This window comes from Ovis canadensis, chromosome 4 (assembly GCF_042477335.2).
Source record: "Ovis canadensis isolate MfBH-ARS-UI-01 breed Bighorn chromosome 4, ARS-UI_OviCan_v2, whole genome shotgun sequence".
NCBI classification, from domain to species: Eukaryota; Metazoa; Chordata; class Mammalia; order Artiodactyla; family Bovidae; genus Ovis; species Ovis canadensis.
In genome coordinates, this window is record NC_091248.1 from 33,778,011 (window position 1) to 33,794,472 (window position 16,462).

Below are 16,462 nucleotides of genomic sequence, written 5' to 3' on the forward strand. Positions count from 1 at the left end.
ATTTGAAAAATCCACAATTTTCTTTTCAGCTCATGCACACGATGTAGCCCTGTATTTAGTACTATTTACATAATTTTGTAATTAAATATTTTTCTAGGAGAGTAACAAGCTATATAACTCTTGATCTGCATTCTAAAAATTAGAAATTAAAGGGTATTATGTTAGAAATATTTGACATCCTTTGTGAGTTCAGCAATTTCTTGACTTTGACTTGATATTGCCTTTTCCTAATGAAAAAATGTTTTATTGAACTATGGCCTATATACTAAAATACGTCCTTAGATAATGTTTTGAAGATAATGTGCTACAGTAATTTATAAATTAAATATATAAATTTCATTTAGCATAAATGTGTTCTGTAACTATGTAGCATCAATTTATTTTAACTACTACATTTTTCATATTGTTACATACCTGTTGTGTAAGGAATTAAGTGACCGATTACTTTTGGAGCTGCGTTTTAAGTATATTAATTATTTTGTTCCCATTATGCAAGTAATATATGTTCATTATAGATAATTTGAAAAATTCAGAGAAAGGGATAAAGAAAACAAAAGTCATACTATATTTCCCAGGGATTACGGTTGTTGCCATATTGGTGTATTTCTTTCTAGAGTTCTTCTTGCCTTCATTTTACAAATATTTACTGACCCTGGTGTAAAGTGTCAGTTCAGTTCAGTTCAGTCCAGTCGCTCAGTCGTGTCCGACTCTGCACCCCCAAGAATTGCAGCACACGAGGCCTCCCTGTCCATCACCAACTCCTGGAGTTCACTCAAACTCACGTCATCGAGTCGGTAACGCCATCCAGCCATCTTATCCTTGGTCGTCCCCTTCTCCTCCTGCCCCCAATCCCTCCCAGCATCAAAGTCTTTTCCAGTGAGTCAACTCTTCACATGAGGTGGCCAAAGTACTGGAGTTTCAGCTTTAACATCATTCCTTCCAAAGAATACCCAGGACAGATCTCCTTTAGAAAGGACTGGTTGGATCTCCTTGCAGTCCAAGGGACTCTCAAGAGTCTTCTCCAACACCACAGTTCAAAAGCATCAATTCTTCAGCGCTCAGCTTTCTTCACAGTGCAACTCTCACATCCATACATGACCACTGGAAAAAACCATAGCCTTGACTAGACAGACCATTGTTGGCAAAGTAATGTCTCTGCTTTTCAGTATGCTATCTAGGTTGGTCATAACTTTCCTTCCAAGGAGTAAGCGTCTTTTAATTTCATGGCTGCAATCACCATCTGCAGTGATTTTGGAGCCCCCCCAAAAGAAGTCTGACACTGTTTCCACTGTTTCCCCATCTATTTCCCATGAAGTGATGGGACCAGATGCCATGATCTTTGTTTTCTGAATGTTGAGCTTTAAGCCAACTTTTTCACTCTCCTCTTTCACTTTCATCAAGAGGCTTTTTAGTTGCTCTTCACTTTCTGCCATAAGGGTGGTATGATCTGCATATCTGAGGTTATTGATATTTCTCCCAACAATCTTGATTCCATCTTCTGCTTCTTCCAGCCCAGCGTTTCTCATGATGTACTCTGCATATAAGTTAAATAAGCAGGGTGACAATATACAGCCTTGACGTACTCCTTTTCCTATTTGGAACCAATCTGTTGTTCCATGTCCAGTTCTAACTGTTGCTTCCTGACCTGCATATAGGTTTCTCAAGAGGCCGGTCAGGTGGTCTGGTATTCCCATCTCTTTCAGAATTTTCCACAGTTTATTGTGATCCACAAAGTCAAAGGCTTTGGCATAGTCAATAAAGCAAAAATAGATGTTTTTCTGGAACTCTCTTGCTTTTTCCATGATCCAGCAGATGTTGGCCGTTTGATCTCTGGTTCCTCTGCCTTTTCTAAAACCAACTTGAACATCAGGAAGTTCATGGTTCATGTATTGCTGAAGCCTGGCTTGGCGAATTTTGAGCATTACTTTACTAGCATGTGAGATGAGTGCAATTGTGCGGTAGTTTGAGCATTCTTTGGCATTGGCCTTTCTTTGGGATTGGAATGAAAACTGACCTTTTCCAGTCCTGTGGCCACTGCTGAGTTTTCCAAGTTTGCTGGCATATTGAGTGAAGCACTTTCACAGCATCATCTTTCAGGATTTGAAAGATGGAATTCAACTGGAATTCCATCACCTCCACTAGCTTTGTTTGTAGTGATGCTTTCTAAGGCCCACTTAACTTCACATTCCAGGATGTCTGGCTCTAGGTGAGTGATCACACCATCATGATTATTTGGGTTGTGAAGAGCTTTTTTGTACAGTTCTGTGCATTCTTGCCACCTCTTGTTAATATCTTCTGCTTCCGTTAGGTCCATACCATTTCTGTCCTTTATCAGTGTAGGGCCCAATAACAGTTGCTAGGAGCATCCTTGAAAGGATATAACCCCTGTCCTCTTGATACTTACAGTTTAAAAGAGAATATAGAAAAATGAAATAAACAGTTTGGGAGAAGTTTTGAAAGAACTCAGTGTGTTAGTCACTTCAGTCGTGTCTGACTCTTTGCAACCACGTGTACTATAACTCACCAGACTCCTCTGTCCATGGAATTCTCCAGGCAGGGATACTGGAGTGGGTAGCCATCCCCTTCTCCAGGCGATCTTCCTGATCCAGGGATCAAACCTGGGTCTTCTGCTTTCTAGTAGTATTTTAGCATATTTCACTGGAAAATCTAGGCTTAAGACAGTATGTTTATGACTTTGTTTCTAGGGCTTTACAGTCAAAATGTGAGAATTCCTCCAAGAAGAACTGTTACAAATGAACTTATTTACAAAACAAAAATAAATTCACACTTTGAGAACAAATTTATGGTTGCCAGAGGAAAAGATGGGAAGAAGGGATAGTTAGGAAGTTTGGGATCAACTTGTATACACTGCAATATTTAAAATGGATAACCAACAAGGTTCTACTATTTAGCACTGGGAACTCTGCTCAGTGTTATGTGGCAGCCTGGATGGGAGGGAAGTTTGCGGGAGAGTAGATACATATATATGTATGGCTTAGTTTCTTTGTTGTCCACCTGAAACTATCACAATATTGTTAATCAGCTACTCTCCAACACAAAATAAAACGTTTTTTTAAAATATGAGAATTCCTATAATAGTATTGTATTTTGAAAGCAAATAATTTTTGTGTGATATAAGACTTTGAAACTAATACCAGAGGAATATGAGATAGAAAATATCTTAACTCCTTCAAAAAGCATCTCTTCGTTTCCTTTGACACGTTTTAACACTTCTCAATCAAGATTTCCAGGAGAAATATCAATAACCTCAGATATGCAGATGACACCACCCTTATGGCAGAAAGTGAAGAAGAACTAAAGAGCTTCTTGATGAAAGTGAAAGAGGAGAGTGTAAAAGTTGGCTTCAAACTCAACATTCAGAAAACTAAGATCATGGCATCTGGTCTCATCATTTCATGGCAAATAGATGGGGAAACAATGGAAAAAAGAGACAGACTTTATTTTGGGGGGCTCCAAAATCACTGCAGATGGTGACTGCACCCATGAAATTAAAGATGCTTGCTCCTTGGAAGAAAAGTTATGACTAACCTAGACAGCACTTTAAAAAGCAGAGACATTACTTTGCCAACAGAGATCCATCTAGTCAAGCCTACGGTTTTTTGTGAGAGTTGGACTATATATATAGATAAGAAAGCTGAGCACTGAAAAACTGATGCTTTTGAACTATGGTGTTGGAGAAGACTCTTGAGAGTCCCTTGGACAGCAAGGAGATTCAACCAGTCTATCCTAAAGGAAATCAGTCCTGAATATTCATTATAAGGACTGATGCTGAAGCTGAAACTCCTATACTTTGGCTACCTGATGTGAAGAACTGACTCATTGGAAAAGACCCTGATGCTGGAAAAGATTGAAGGCAGGAGGAGAAGGGGATGGCAGAGGATGAGATGGCTGGATGGTATCACCAACTCGATGGACATGAGTTTGAGCAAGCTCAGGGAGTTGGTGATGGACAGGAAGCCTGGCATACTGCAGTCCATGGGGTCGCAACAGTTGGACACGACTGAGCAACTGAACTGATGACCTGCAGAGCCCCCTCATTTTCATGCTACATAAATGGCAACTCCTTCTCAATCTTCTTAGCTGAGTACTCCACCTGTGCCCAGTTTTATTTCCATGGCTTAGTCCATAGGACCCTCTTCTTCTCTGTATGCCATTCCCTTGATGAGTGCATATAGTCTCATCTATAAGTTGTAGACTTCTAGATTTCTAATACTAGCCCTGAACTCTTCCCTCAAGATCTAAATTCATGTATCCTGATATTTTCCTGACTTTCCCATTGGACAGCTATAGATTGTCTCAAGTTTAATGTTGCTGAAATAGAATTTTTTTTCCCAGATCATTCTTCACTCCCATGATAGCATACTTGTCTCTTACTCTTTCCCAACTCACTACTACCATTTTTGTGTGCCACAAACAGGAGTCATTTCTAATTACTCTCTTTTGTTTATTCCTCGATTTCTCCCTCATAGCCTGTCCTGACTCAGAACCATGTCATACATCTTCCCATTCCCACCACTACTACAGTGCTCCAAGCCACCATCATTTCTGATTTGTACTGTTGCAGTTGTCTTCTGACTTCTTTTCTATTTTCATTCTTACCTATAACCCCTATCCTTCTTTCTCTACACAGCAAGCAAAATAACCTTAAAGCTCAAAATCAAATTACTTAGTATTAAATCCTTCAGTGGCTTCTCACTGTAAATGGAATCAGGCTAACATTGCATCTCCTGCCACATATACTGGTGTCATACATGCTGAGCTCATTTGTCCTGTTAGGCCGTCGCTCTTGTTCCCCGTGCCTGTACATTCTCTTTCCACAGGCTAGTACCTGACTGGCATCTCAGCCTGAATGTTACCTCTACCTCTATAGTAACTTTCCCTGACTGCATTATCTAAGGAAACCTGTGCTCACACACATTGTGTTCTTTTCCTTTGTTTTTTCCTTTGTTTTTTACATCAAAATGTGAAATTATCTGCTAACAGTTTATTCTGTTTCCTGTTGAAATATAAGACCTGTGACGACAAAGACATCCTGTTATTTACCGCTTGTTTCTCCACCTTCTAGAAAGGAACCTGGCAGATAGTAGATAGACAGTTACATATTTGCAGGTTAATAAACAAGTAGAAAACACTTCTACATTACAAGTTTAAGTAATTCTTAACATTACAGTTACCATCAGCATTGAAAAACTAAAATTCTAGTTAGAAAAGGAAGCAAAACTGTTCATTTTTATTCTGGTAAAAAGAAAAAGCACTTTCTCCAACCAACTTTCTCAATTTTTGAGCCTGGTTTTTGGGAATGTATTTTAACTTCTTTAATAATAATTTCTGGCTTTGTTTTGAGCACCTACTATGTTAACACATTTTATTAGTAAATGTAAACATTTTATTAGTATAATTTGCATGCATAATCATATTTCTGATCCCCAAAGTGTGTTCTTTCAGGTTTTTAGTTTTTGTGTTTTGTTTTTTTTTTTTTTTTTACGTATAAGGAAACTGAGACTGAGAGGTCATGTGGTTTTCCCAAGGTCACACCAATAGTAGGTGTCAAAGGAGGACTGGGTTAGTTTTGTCTGAGGCCAGAGGCATATACATTGTCTACTGTGCTCATGTAGATGCTTTGGATAAGAACACACAATTATTTTACAATGTTAGATCACTTTGATTCTTAGAATACCTAGGTACACACAACCTCACCAACATTTTTTGTCTTGCTTTTAGGCATACTATATTTTTACCAGCATTTAATTTAAAATCATACTGATTCATTATGGTCAATACTGGCTCATCATGACAAACAGTTCCAGACAGCAGCTTAGGAGACTTGAATTCTGATTCCAGCTCTACTATTTAGTAGCTGTGGGATCCTGGGGAGGTCAGTTATGTGCTCTGAATGGCTTCTCTATCAGTAGAGTAAATAGAATGGATCAAACGATCCATCCTCTAAGTAAAATACCTTCCCTTCTGTCTCTAAAATTTTATGGCTCTTTATAGAGAAGAGTGGTCTGGAAAACCAAAGAAATCTATTTAACTTAGCATCTGACTTTTGTATTTAATGTAAATTGCTTATTTTAATATATTGATTCTCTCTTCTTAAAAATACACATAGCAAACAGTATTCTTTCTTTAATCAGTCTTAAAATTTAGAGAGGTAATTAGAGGAATATGGATACAGAACATAATAGTTGTCTATTTAAATTGTTTTATTCTGTTCCCAGAGGTGCTCATTGAATTCTCTCTTTATGTGTTTCAGTTGATTCTCTTGACATTTCCAGGTATAAACAAATAGAGGTAGTTTTATCTCGTCTTACAATTTTATACTTCATGGCATTCTCTTCTAATTGTATTGACCAGTATCTCCAAACAAGATTAAATAATAGTCGTATATCTGTCACCACCTTAACTTAGTTGGATTGTTTCTAGTTTGTAATGCTAGTTTTTGAGCTGAAAACATGTATGTTATTTTAAGACAGTATAACAAATAAATAAGCAAAATATAGTGTTGAAAATAACCTGGAAGTTGTAGAAGTTTAATACGATGCCATGCATATAAAATGTTAAAATATGGTATGAAAGCATACCAATGAGTGATGTCCAGTTCAACATATTGGCCATGTCTGGTAAAAAGAAAGGAAGAGGAGTATATTTGGGAAGAAATATCCAGGGGGTTTCAATAAGTGCTAAAAGTTATAGCTATGATTATTGCTATGTTTGCAATATTTTATAAACAAAATAATTTGACTTTCTGAAGAAACATAGAGGTGTCTGTTGACAAGGAATAGAGAAGGTAGGAGGCATAAGTTGAACTGTTTTACAATTCAAGTGCATAAGTTTTCTGGAAAAGATCAGCTGTTTGTTCTTCTCTCCCCAGAACATATGCACAGTATGTAGTAGGCATTCACTTAATAATTTTTGATTAAAAGAATAGGGGAAAGAAAGAGAGGAGGACATTCTTCATTAGTTTTCCTTGTTCCTTCTTTCTCCTTATTCTTTTATTGTGTGTGCATGCTAAGTCACTTTGGTCATGTCAGACTCATTTATGACCCTATGGACTGTAGCCCACCATGCCCTCCTCCACGGGATCTTCCTGACCCAGGGATTGAACCAGCGTCTGTTATATCTCCTGCATTGGCAGACAGGTTCTTTGCCACTAGCGCCTACACATCGTTAATTTTTTTTAAGCAAATCTTAGTTTAAATAATGATGTAGATTTCTTTTGTATATTAGAAGCCCACTTTTTTTTCTGAATGTAGAAAATGTAACCAGCTTTCCATATAACTTTCCAGAAAACAACATATTATTTCATATTTGTTGAGCTGCTTGTGATGTATAAAGTACATAATCAAATTAATTAGGGGGTATACTACTTGTGTACTGAGTTCTAACAATGATTCATGTGAGGCTACATTCAGAGGAGGCAAAATGGTATCACAGTTTCCAATGCCTGCTGTTGCTCAATTATATTCTGCTTTATCATTCTTTTGAAATTAGATATATCATATATCAATAAGACATTTCAAACTGTGGTGAAATTCAGAGTATACAGCTTGTTTTTTAATTTTAAAATAAAATTGGGTTTAAAAGGTCACACTCTGTTTATGTATTTTCTGTCTATGATAAAATGCATGATAGTATCTTTAAAAGTTAAGAAAAGCAAAATCATCTTTTAAAAATACTTTCATATTTCAATGGAGAATTAGAGATTTGTTTCCTGGGTAACTGTTGAACACCTGTATTATGAAAATTAGCACTTTCCAAATGTTTAATTAATTTAATTGAACAATATGGTTGCCACATAATGTGGCTATGAGATCATTTTTATGTTAAAAAGTTACTTTATATTTAAATTTATAATTTAATTTTCCGTAAATGTTATATTTTGTCAGCTTTATATTCAATTTAATATTATGCCAGGATTTTCTTTTGAGACTCTTCAATTTGAACTCTCAACATTTCCACAAGCTTCCAAGTGTCCTTCATGGACCTATCTCTGTAAAGGCTTGTGATCCTTTTTCTTAAAAATAGAGACTATTTTTTCTTTCTGAGAAAGTAAACCTTTGTGTTGGTATCTGTCAAAGAACTGAGAAAGCTATGGACCTTGATAATAAATCTTCTTTACACAGGCTTATTTGAAGACAAAAGAGCAGCCATCCCAAGGTAATGGCAGAATTTTATGTTTCTGAGAAACTGTTCTTGCAGCGTTTCCCCAGTGCCCCTTTTTGTTCTCAACCATTTCTGTATCCTCATGAGATTTAGGAAATATAACACAACAAATCCTAATATTGTCAGAAAGCTTGAAAAAATGAAAAGGCAAGTGGTATGTTTATCAGGATTTCTATAAATAATCTTCAAGGTGCACAATGGCTAAACTGTTTTGGATTTAAAGATTGCTTTTCAATCATTTCCGCAAGACAGATTTAAGATCTTTTTGTACAACTGAGCAATTAATGCGATCAGTATCTGTTGGACAAAAAAATAATTATTGGTATTTTGGAAATATAAGTGAGGTTTAAATTTACTGATCATAAGCAATTCTACTTGTCTGTAATACTGGAAGGAGAATTCTTTGGAGTCAGACAGAGCTGAGTTTAAATCCAGGTCCTCTTACACTTTTAGGTGTGTTACCCAGGGTAGTTCTTTAATGTCTTTAATTCTCAATTTTCTGGATGGGAAGTGGGAATGATAATACTTATGTTGCCTGGCACTTGTGAGTATTAGATACAGTGTATGTGAAAACTCTGTATTTAATAAATACTGAAAAAGTCAAAACTACTATTTGTTTCCTATGCAGTTATATAGTAGGGTAGTTATTCATACAGTAAAGAGATATTGAGACTGTGATATGGTAGAAATGACACTAGCTTCTGAGGATTCTGGGGTTAGCAAGACAGAGAAAATCTGCTATCATGGAGATTACACTGTAGTGAGGGAAGACAGATAATGTATAAAATAAGCAAGTAAATGGTTATTTCATTGTGATAAGAGTTATGAAGAACTGTTCTTTCCTGTTCTTTCCTCTGGTTGGTGGAGGAAAGGTTGGTTCCATATGCATGACATCAGAGAACTCACTAAGACTGTATAACAAAAACAAAACAACCTAGGCATATAAAGTTAAAGACAGAGAGAACAGCTAGTGCCATTTGTTCAGGGATCAAAAGGAAGACCAGCATGTTTGGAGCTAACATAAGCAAGTTGGAGAACTGTTGAGATGAAGCCAGAAAGGTGGGAGGGGCCAGGTTTTATAGGATTTTATAGGCCATGGTAGGAGTTTGGACTCTAAATACAGCACTCCCGGAGGGTTTCAAGCAAAGGTGGGACGTGATATCCTCCATGCCTTACAAAAATTGCTCCCTATCATATGGAGAATCAGTCGTACAACAGTAAAATGGAAGCCATTGATTAGGAAGGTATTAGAGTAATCCTGGCAGGAAATATGGAATGGAAATACTGAAATGGTATTATCTGCGGTAATAGAGACAACAGGAGTTGGCTCTGGAGTATGAGAGAAAGAAAAGAATCGAAGAATGACTCCTAGAGTTTGTATTTGAGCAACTGTGTAAATTATAGACCAGGAGAGGTATAAGGCTTTTGAGGAAGGTTGGTAGTGCCTGGGGAAAGGCAAGCAAGTTTGGCTTTGTACCTGGTCTGTTTGAAGTGCTCATTTAAAAGTTCAGTGAAGACATCAAGTAGCGGTGGACATATGACCTTAAAACACGGAATATATGCCAGGCTGAAGGTATAAATTGGAGAGTCAACATAAAATAGATGGCATTTGAGGCTCTTTAGAGCCATCTCCAGATAAGAGTAACAGAGTTCTAAAAACATTGATAAAAGGAAGTTAAAAGAAATAAAAGATATGGGGAAAATTCAGAGAACTAAGAAGAAAATTAACAAAGATTCCAGTGTTGTATTGGTAAGGATGCTTTAACTGCAAGTAATAGAAAATGTAACTTTTTAATATTTCATACCTTGTGTTGATATATTCAGAATTAAGACTATTAGATGGTTGTAGGGTTAATTAATCAAAGATGTTTCTTTGTCTTCTGATGTTATCTGTGTGTGGACTTTAGGTTTACCTCTCCATCTTATCCTCCAGGTCTGAATGTATTTGTCATTTTTAGGATGAGGACGAGCTTCTCCGAAACTTTCAGGCTGTTCTAGTGAAACGCTCATAGCATTGTACTTTCATTGAACATGTCTTAATTGAAATTATAGTTAGTAATCATTGTTTTGGACAGAGATTAAAAGATTCATAAAGCTCAGAATCTACCTTATATATCAGTTTTTGGTTTTTTTTCTTATTAGCACCTATCACAGTAACTGACACACAGTTAAAAACCAGGGGGAAATGTATGAATGGCTTTTGTAGCTCTCTGAATGATCTTTTCAAATAGGTTTTTCAAATGTCATTTTATCAAATATTTTTTCTAATGTTTTATAGTGTTGATCGTGAAATATAGCAAAATACTTTATACTTATAGAATAACTAATTGGTCATAGAAAACATCAGTTAAGTAAATACATTTTCAGGTAAGCTTTTTAACTGATTTTGTACTTACCACAAGGCCTACTTTTGGCAATCATTTACAATGGTATCAGTACTTGGTTTTCATTATGGTAACAGTTTAAAGCAAAGAGTTTAAAACATTTAACTTTTCTTTTAAGAGCAAAATAGTGTTTATACAGTTATTTTGAAGTCAGAATGTAGAAAATGTGGCTGTTATATTGGACTCTGTCTGATATGAAGTACCACTACTAGAGAAAATTTCTGTGTGGAATTTCCTAAAATGTTATTTTCATTTTTTGAAGCAAAGTCAAACTTTTTTTCACTCATGAAAAATTAATGTGCCATAGGAAATGTGTTACTTGGATCTCTAATGAGCTATTAATTTCCAATAAAACTGAAAAGATTAATGGATTCACTCTAGGGAAAATAGCATTCAACTTGGAATAGAGACATTTGCAGCAACTTAATCTGTTCACTTGGGAGTAAAGTTTTAAAAATTCACTTGTAAGCATAAGTTTATTTCTCAAAGAAGTAGTCCTTTGATGTTGACTTGATCTTAATAAAAGAGTAGTCAGTGTAAGTAGCAGCAGCAGCAGTGTAAGTTACGTTGAGAAGTGTTTGTTTCAAAGATGCAGAATCGCAATCATTGAGAATGAAGGAGGACATATTATTCCGATGCCATACCCCAACTCTAGAATGTAACTCATTCTTTAAAAAAAAAAAAAAACTCTCCTAGATATTGTCATAGTTCAGGTTTTTCTCTTTACATTTTATGCCTGATAGACTTTAAAATATACTTTCTCCATTGCACTGTAATTATATGACTGCCGATCTACCACATTGGGCTTCCCTGATAGCTCAGTTGGCAAAGAATCCGCCTGCAATGCAGGAGACTTGGGTTCAGTCCCTGGGTTGGGAAGATCCCCTGGAGAAGGGAAAGGCTACCCACTCCAGTATTCTGGGCTGGAGAATTCCATGAACTATATGGTTGTAAAGAGGCAGACACAACTGGGCAACTTTCAGTTTCACTCTTCTACCACATTGGAACACAGGCTCCTCTAGGCAGGAAGACATTTCATTGAATTTTGTTATTTCCAGTACTTTTCCCAGTGTCTGACACACAGTCATTGTTCAATAAATTTTTGCAGGAGGAAGAAAGGAAGGATTTCTAGGAATAGAACTTACTTCAACACTTAATATTATCTTTAAAAGATAAAAGTGTTTAATATGAGTCAAGGGATGAAGAGTCTTGTAAAATGAGAAGACTATTTTACCGTTAAGAGTTGAATTTGATTCTCATGGTTCTTATTAAACTTCATGAATCCTCAAAACACTACAGTGAATTTCATGTGTGAAACATAACTCAGTATCTCTGAATGATTTTATGATTTTACTAGCAAGCAGTAGATACAGTTTACTGGTTTACAGTATGGAGTCTGTAATGAGCTGTCCATATCACAGAAATGCTGAAACTGTTAACTCATAACTCTGATAACCTCTGTATATTATTTTGGTGAGAAACTTTATAGTATTTACAACATAGGTGATTTTACAACAAAGATCATTTGTCTGTTTGCTTATCTGTTCTTACTTTTTGTGTTGAGACAAATTTGATTTTAAAAGCGTTGCAAAAACATGTACGGTGAGTATGAAGCACCCAGCTTCTTTTGATAACTTCTTATATACTAGGACAGTTATCAAGCCTAAACATCAAGTAATATAAATAACATCATTTTCATGAGGGGAGTTTGTGTTACCTTTCACTTTTTGACTGTCTTCTACCTCTTCTCTGAAGTAGCACTTTAAGATTGTGATATTACATTTACATAAATTCTACTTCTTTGACAGTGCTTTGATACATAGTCTAGGTAAATATTAACTATAGGGCTTGACTAAGCAAAAAAAATTTTTTAATTGAATATTGATTTACAGTATTGATTAGGTTCACATGTATAACAGAGTGATTTGATTATACACATTTATACACAATAAATTTTTTATGCCTTTCTATTATAGGCTATTAAAAGATATTGAATATAGTTCCCTGTGCTGTAGAGTAAATCCTTGTTGTTTATCTATTTTACAAATGGTAGTGTGTATCTGTTAATGCCATACTCCTAACTTATCTTCCCCCTACCCCTTTCCCTTTTGGTAAGCGTAAGTTTGTTTTCTATGTCTGTGAGTCTTTTTCTGTTTTGTAAATAAGTTCATTTGTATAGTTTTTTTTCAGATTCCACAGGTTTTATCATATGGTATTCATCTTTCTCTTTCTGCCTTATGTTGCTTAGTATGATATTTTCCAGGTTCACCCATGTTGCTGCAAATGACATTATTTCATTCTTTTTGTGGATGAGTAATATTCCATTGTATATATGTACCACTTCTTTATCCATTCATCTCTTGATGGACACTAAGATTGTTTCCATGGCTACTGTAAATAGTGCTCCTATGAGCATTAGGGTGCATGTATCTTTTCAAATTTGAGTTTTTGTCTTTTCTGGATATATGAGCAGGAGTGAGATTGCTGGACCATAGGGTAACTCTATTTTTAGGTTTTTAAAGAACACATACTATTTTCCATAGTGGCTGTGCCAATTTACATTCCCACCAGCAGTGTAGGAGGGCTCGCTTTTCACCAAACCCTCTTCAGCATTTAGTATTTGTAAACTTTTTCAGGATGGCCATTCTGAACTGTGTCAGATGATGCCTCAATATAGTTTTGATTTTGCATTTCTCTAATAATTGGCAGTGTTGAAAATCTTTTCATGTACTTGTTGGTCATCTCTATGTCTTTGGAGAAATGTTTATTTAGGTCTTCTGCCCATTTTTTGATTGGGTTGTTTGTTTGTTACTGAGTTGTATATTGTTGTTGTTTAGTTGCTAAGTTGTATCTGACTTGTTGCAACCCTGTGGATTGTAAACCACCAGACTTCTCTGTCCATGGAGTGTCTCAAGCAAGAATACTGGAATGGGTTGTCATTTCCTTCTCCAAGGGTCTTACTGACCCAGGGATCAAACCTGAATCTACTGCCCTGGCAGGCCGATTCTTTACCACTGAGCCACCAGGAGGCCCTGAGTTGTATGAGTTGTTTATATATTTTGGAAATCAAGCCCTTGTGAGTCGCATCATTTGGAGATATTTTCTCCCAGTCCATAGGTTGTTTTTTTCATTTTGTTTATGGTTTCCCTGTGGCTCCGACAGTAAAGAATCTGCCTGCAATGAAGGACACCTCAGTTCAATCCGTGGGCCAGGAAGATCCCCTGGAGAAGGGAATGGCTACCCATTCCCTTCTGGAGAATTCCATGGGCAGAGAGGAGCCTGATGGGTGGTAGTCTATGGGGTCACAAAGAGCTGGAAACAACTGAGCAACTAACTCTTTTCTTTTCTTGCTGTGCAAAAGCTTATAAGTTTGATTATAAGCTTGATTATAAGTTTGATTATATTTATTTATCTTTGCTTTTATTGCTTTTTGCCCTGGAAGATTGACTTAAGAAAACATTGGTACAATGTCAGAGAATATTTTGCCTGTGTTCTCTTCTGGAAGTTTTATGGTGTCATGTCTTAATAAGTCTTGAAGTCACTTTGAGTTTAATTTTGTGCATGGTGTGAAAGACTGTTCTAACTTTATTGATTAACATGTGGCTGTCCAGCTTTCCAAATACCACTTGCTGAAGAAAATGTCTTTCTCCATTATATATGTCACCTTTGTTGAAGAAGACTAATTGACTAGAGGCTGCTACTGCTAAGTTGCTTCAGTTGTGTCCAACTCTGTGCGACCCCATAGACAGCAGCCCACCAGGCTCCCCCATCCCTGGGATTCTCCAGGCAATAACACTGGAGTGGGTTGCCATTTCCTTCTCCAGTGCATGAAAGTGAAAAGTGAAGTGAAGTTGCTCAGTCGTGTCCAACTTCTAGTGACCTCATGGACTACAGCCTACCAGGCTCCTCCGTCCATGGGATTTTCCAGGCAAGAGTACTAGAGTGGGTTGCCATTGCCTTCTCCATGATCAAAGGCATACGGGCTTATTTCTGTGTTCTCTTTTCTGTTCCATTGATCTATGTCTGTTTTTGTGCCAATACCATGCTGTTTTAATTACTGTAGCACTGTAGTATTGTCTGAAGTCTGGAAATGTTATACCTCCAGCTTTGTTCTTTTTTCTCAGGATTGCTTAGAACTTTTGCTGTGCCCCATAGCTTCTGTATGGTTGTGTTTTATTGTCATCTATCTCAATGTATGTTTTATTTCCTCTTTGATTTCATCATTGACTCACTGATTTTTCAGTAACATTTTGTTTAGTCTCCATGTAATTGTTTTTTTCCCTTTGTTTCTCTTTCTGTGATTGATTTCTAGTTTCATGTCGTAGTTAGAAAAGATATTTGAAATAATTTCTGTCCTCTTAATTTATGGAGGTTTGTTTTGTGTCCTAGTATGTAGAGGATGTATTTGTCCTAGAGAATGTTCCATATGCACTTGAAAAGAATATATATTCTGGTCTTTTTAGATGTACTATCCTATAGATCTCAATAAAGTCTGTTCTATTGTGTCATTTAGGATCTCCGTTGCCTTATTGAATTCCCATTAGTTTGTCCCTTTATGTCTGTTATTATTTATGTATTTAAACACTTCTATAATGGGTGCATATGCACCTCTTCTTGAATTGATCTTTCTATCATTATGTAGTCTCCTTTGTCTTTCTTTATGGCCTTTGTTATAAAGTCTGTTTTGCCTGATATGAATATTGCTACTTTTGCTTTGTCATTTCCATTTGCATGAAACACCTTTTTCTATCCCCTCGCTTTCAATGTATACATTTTCTTCCCTAAAGAATCTCTTGTAGGCAGCATATTGAAGGTTTTTGTTGTATTATCTAGTCTTTCACTCTGTGTCTTTATTGGAGAATTTAGTCCATTTACCTTTAACGTATTTATTGATAATTATTTATTGCCATTTTAAACCCTGTTTTCCAGTTGATTCCTTTGTATTCCTTCTTTATCCCTGTCTTCTTTTTGTTTTTCTCTTGTGGTTTGATGTTCTTCTTTTCTGTTACACTATAGTTCCTTTCTTTTTGATTTTTGTGAAGTTACTGCATGTTTTTGATTTGTGATTATCCTGGTTTTCAAGTATATTAACCCATAGCTTACCTACTTGCTTTCAACTGGTAGTCATATAAACTCAAATATATTCTAAAAGAGCTACATTTTTCTTACTTCCCTCCCTACATTTTATGATGTCCTATTTTACATCTCAATTTTTATCCTTTTGCTGTTCATTGTAGTTATAATTGCTTTCACAGAATTTTTTTCATTGTTTTTTATTGTTAACATTTGTGCTGGCTTATTTAAGTAATCTTCAATCCTTTTATTTATTTGCCTTTCACATAGATACTTGCTTCTTTTCCATTTAGTGAAGACCTTTAGATATTTCTTTTAGGATTGGTTTAGTATTCACAGAGCTAACAAACCTCTAGGGTAGCTCAAATGGTAAAGAATCTGCCTGCAATAGGAGAGGTGGTGGTGGTTAGTGGTTTAGTTTCTAAGTCATGTCCAACTCTTATGACTCTATACACTGTAGCCTGCTAGGCTCCTCTGTCTGGGATTTTCCAGGCAAAAATACTGGGGTGGATTGCCATTTTCTTCTTCAGGGGATCTTCCCAACCCAGTAATCGAAGCCAGGTCTCCTGCCTTGCAGGCAAATTCTTTACCGACTGAGCTGTGAGGGAACCCAGGTTCAATCCTTGGGTCAAGAAGATCCCCTGGAAAAGGGCATAGTAACCCACTCCAGTATTCTTGCTTGGAGAATTCCACGGACAGAGGACCCTCAGTCCATGGAGTCACAAAGAGTCAGACATGACTGAGCATCTAATACAACAATAATAAGTAAATTTTAAAACAAGAATTTCTCAGATAAGCAAAAACTAAAAGAATATATTTTT

The 16,462-nt window shown here is 36.3% G+C and overlaps 1 protein-coding gene across 5 annotated transcripts in view; it reads left to right on the plus strand.

Moving 5' to 3' along the window:
- The window catches only part of PHF14 (PHD finger protein 14), a 238,970-nt gene that overhangs the window by 171,093 nt on the left and 51,415 nt on the right, over positions 1 to 16,462 (plus strand). For 2 of the 5 annotated variants that reach the window (XM_069586621.1, XM_069586622.1), the window contains exon 18: positions 8,145 to 8,178. The exons of the other annotated variants lie outside the window; for them this stretch is intronic. In XM_069586621.1, coding sequence (XP_069442722.1) covers positions 8,145 to 8,178 — 34 coding nt within the window. The remainder of the gene's footprint in view (positions 1 to 8,144; positions 8,179 to 16,462) is intronic. 5 annotated transcript variants of the gene reach the window in all.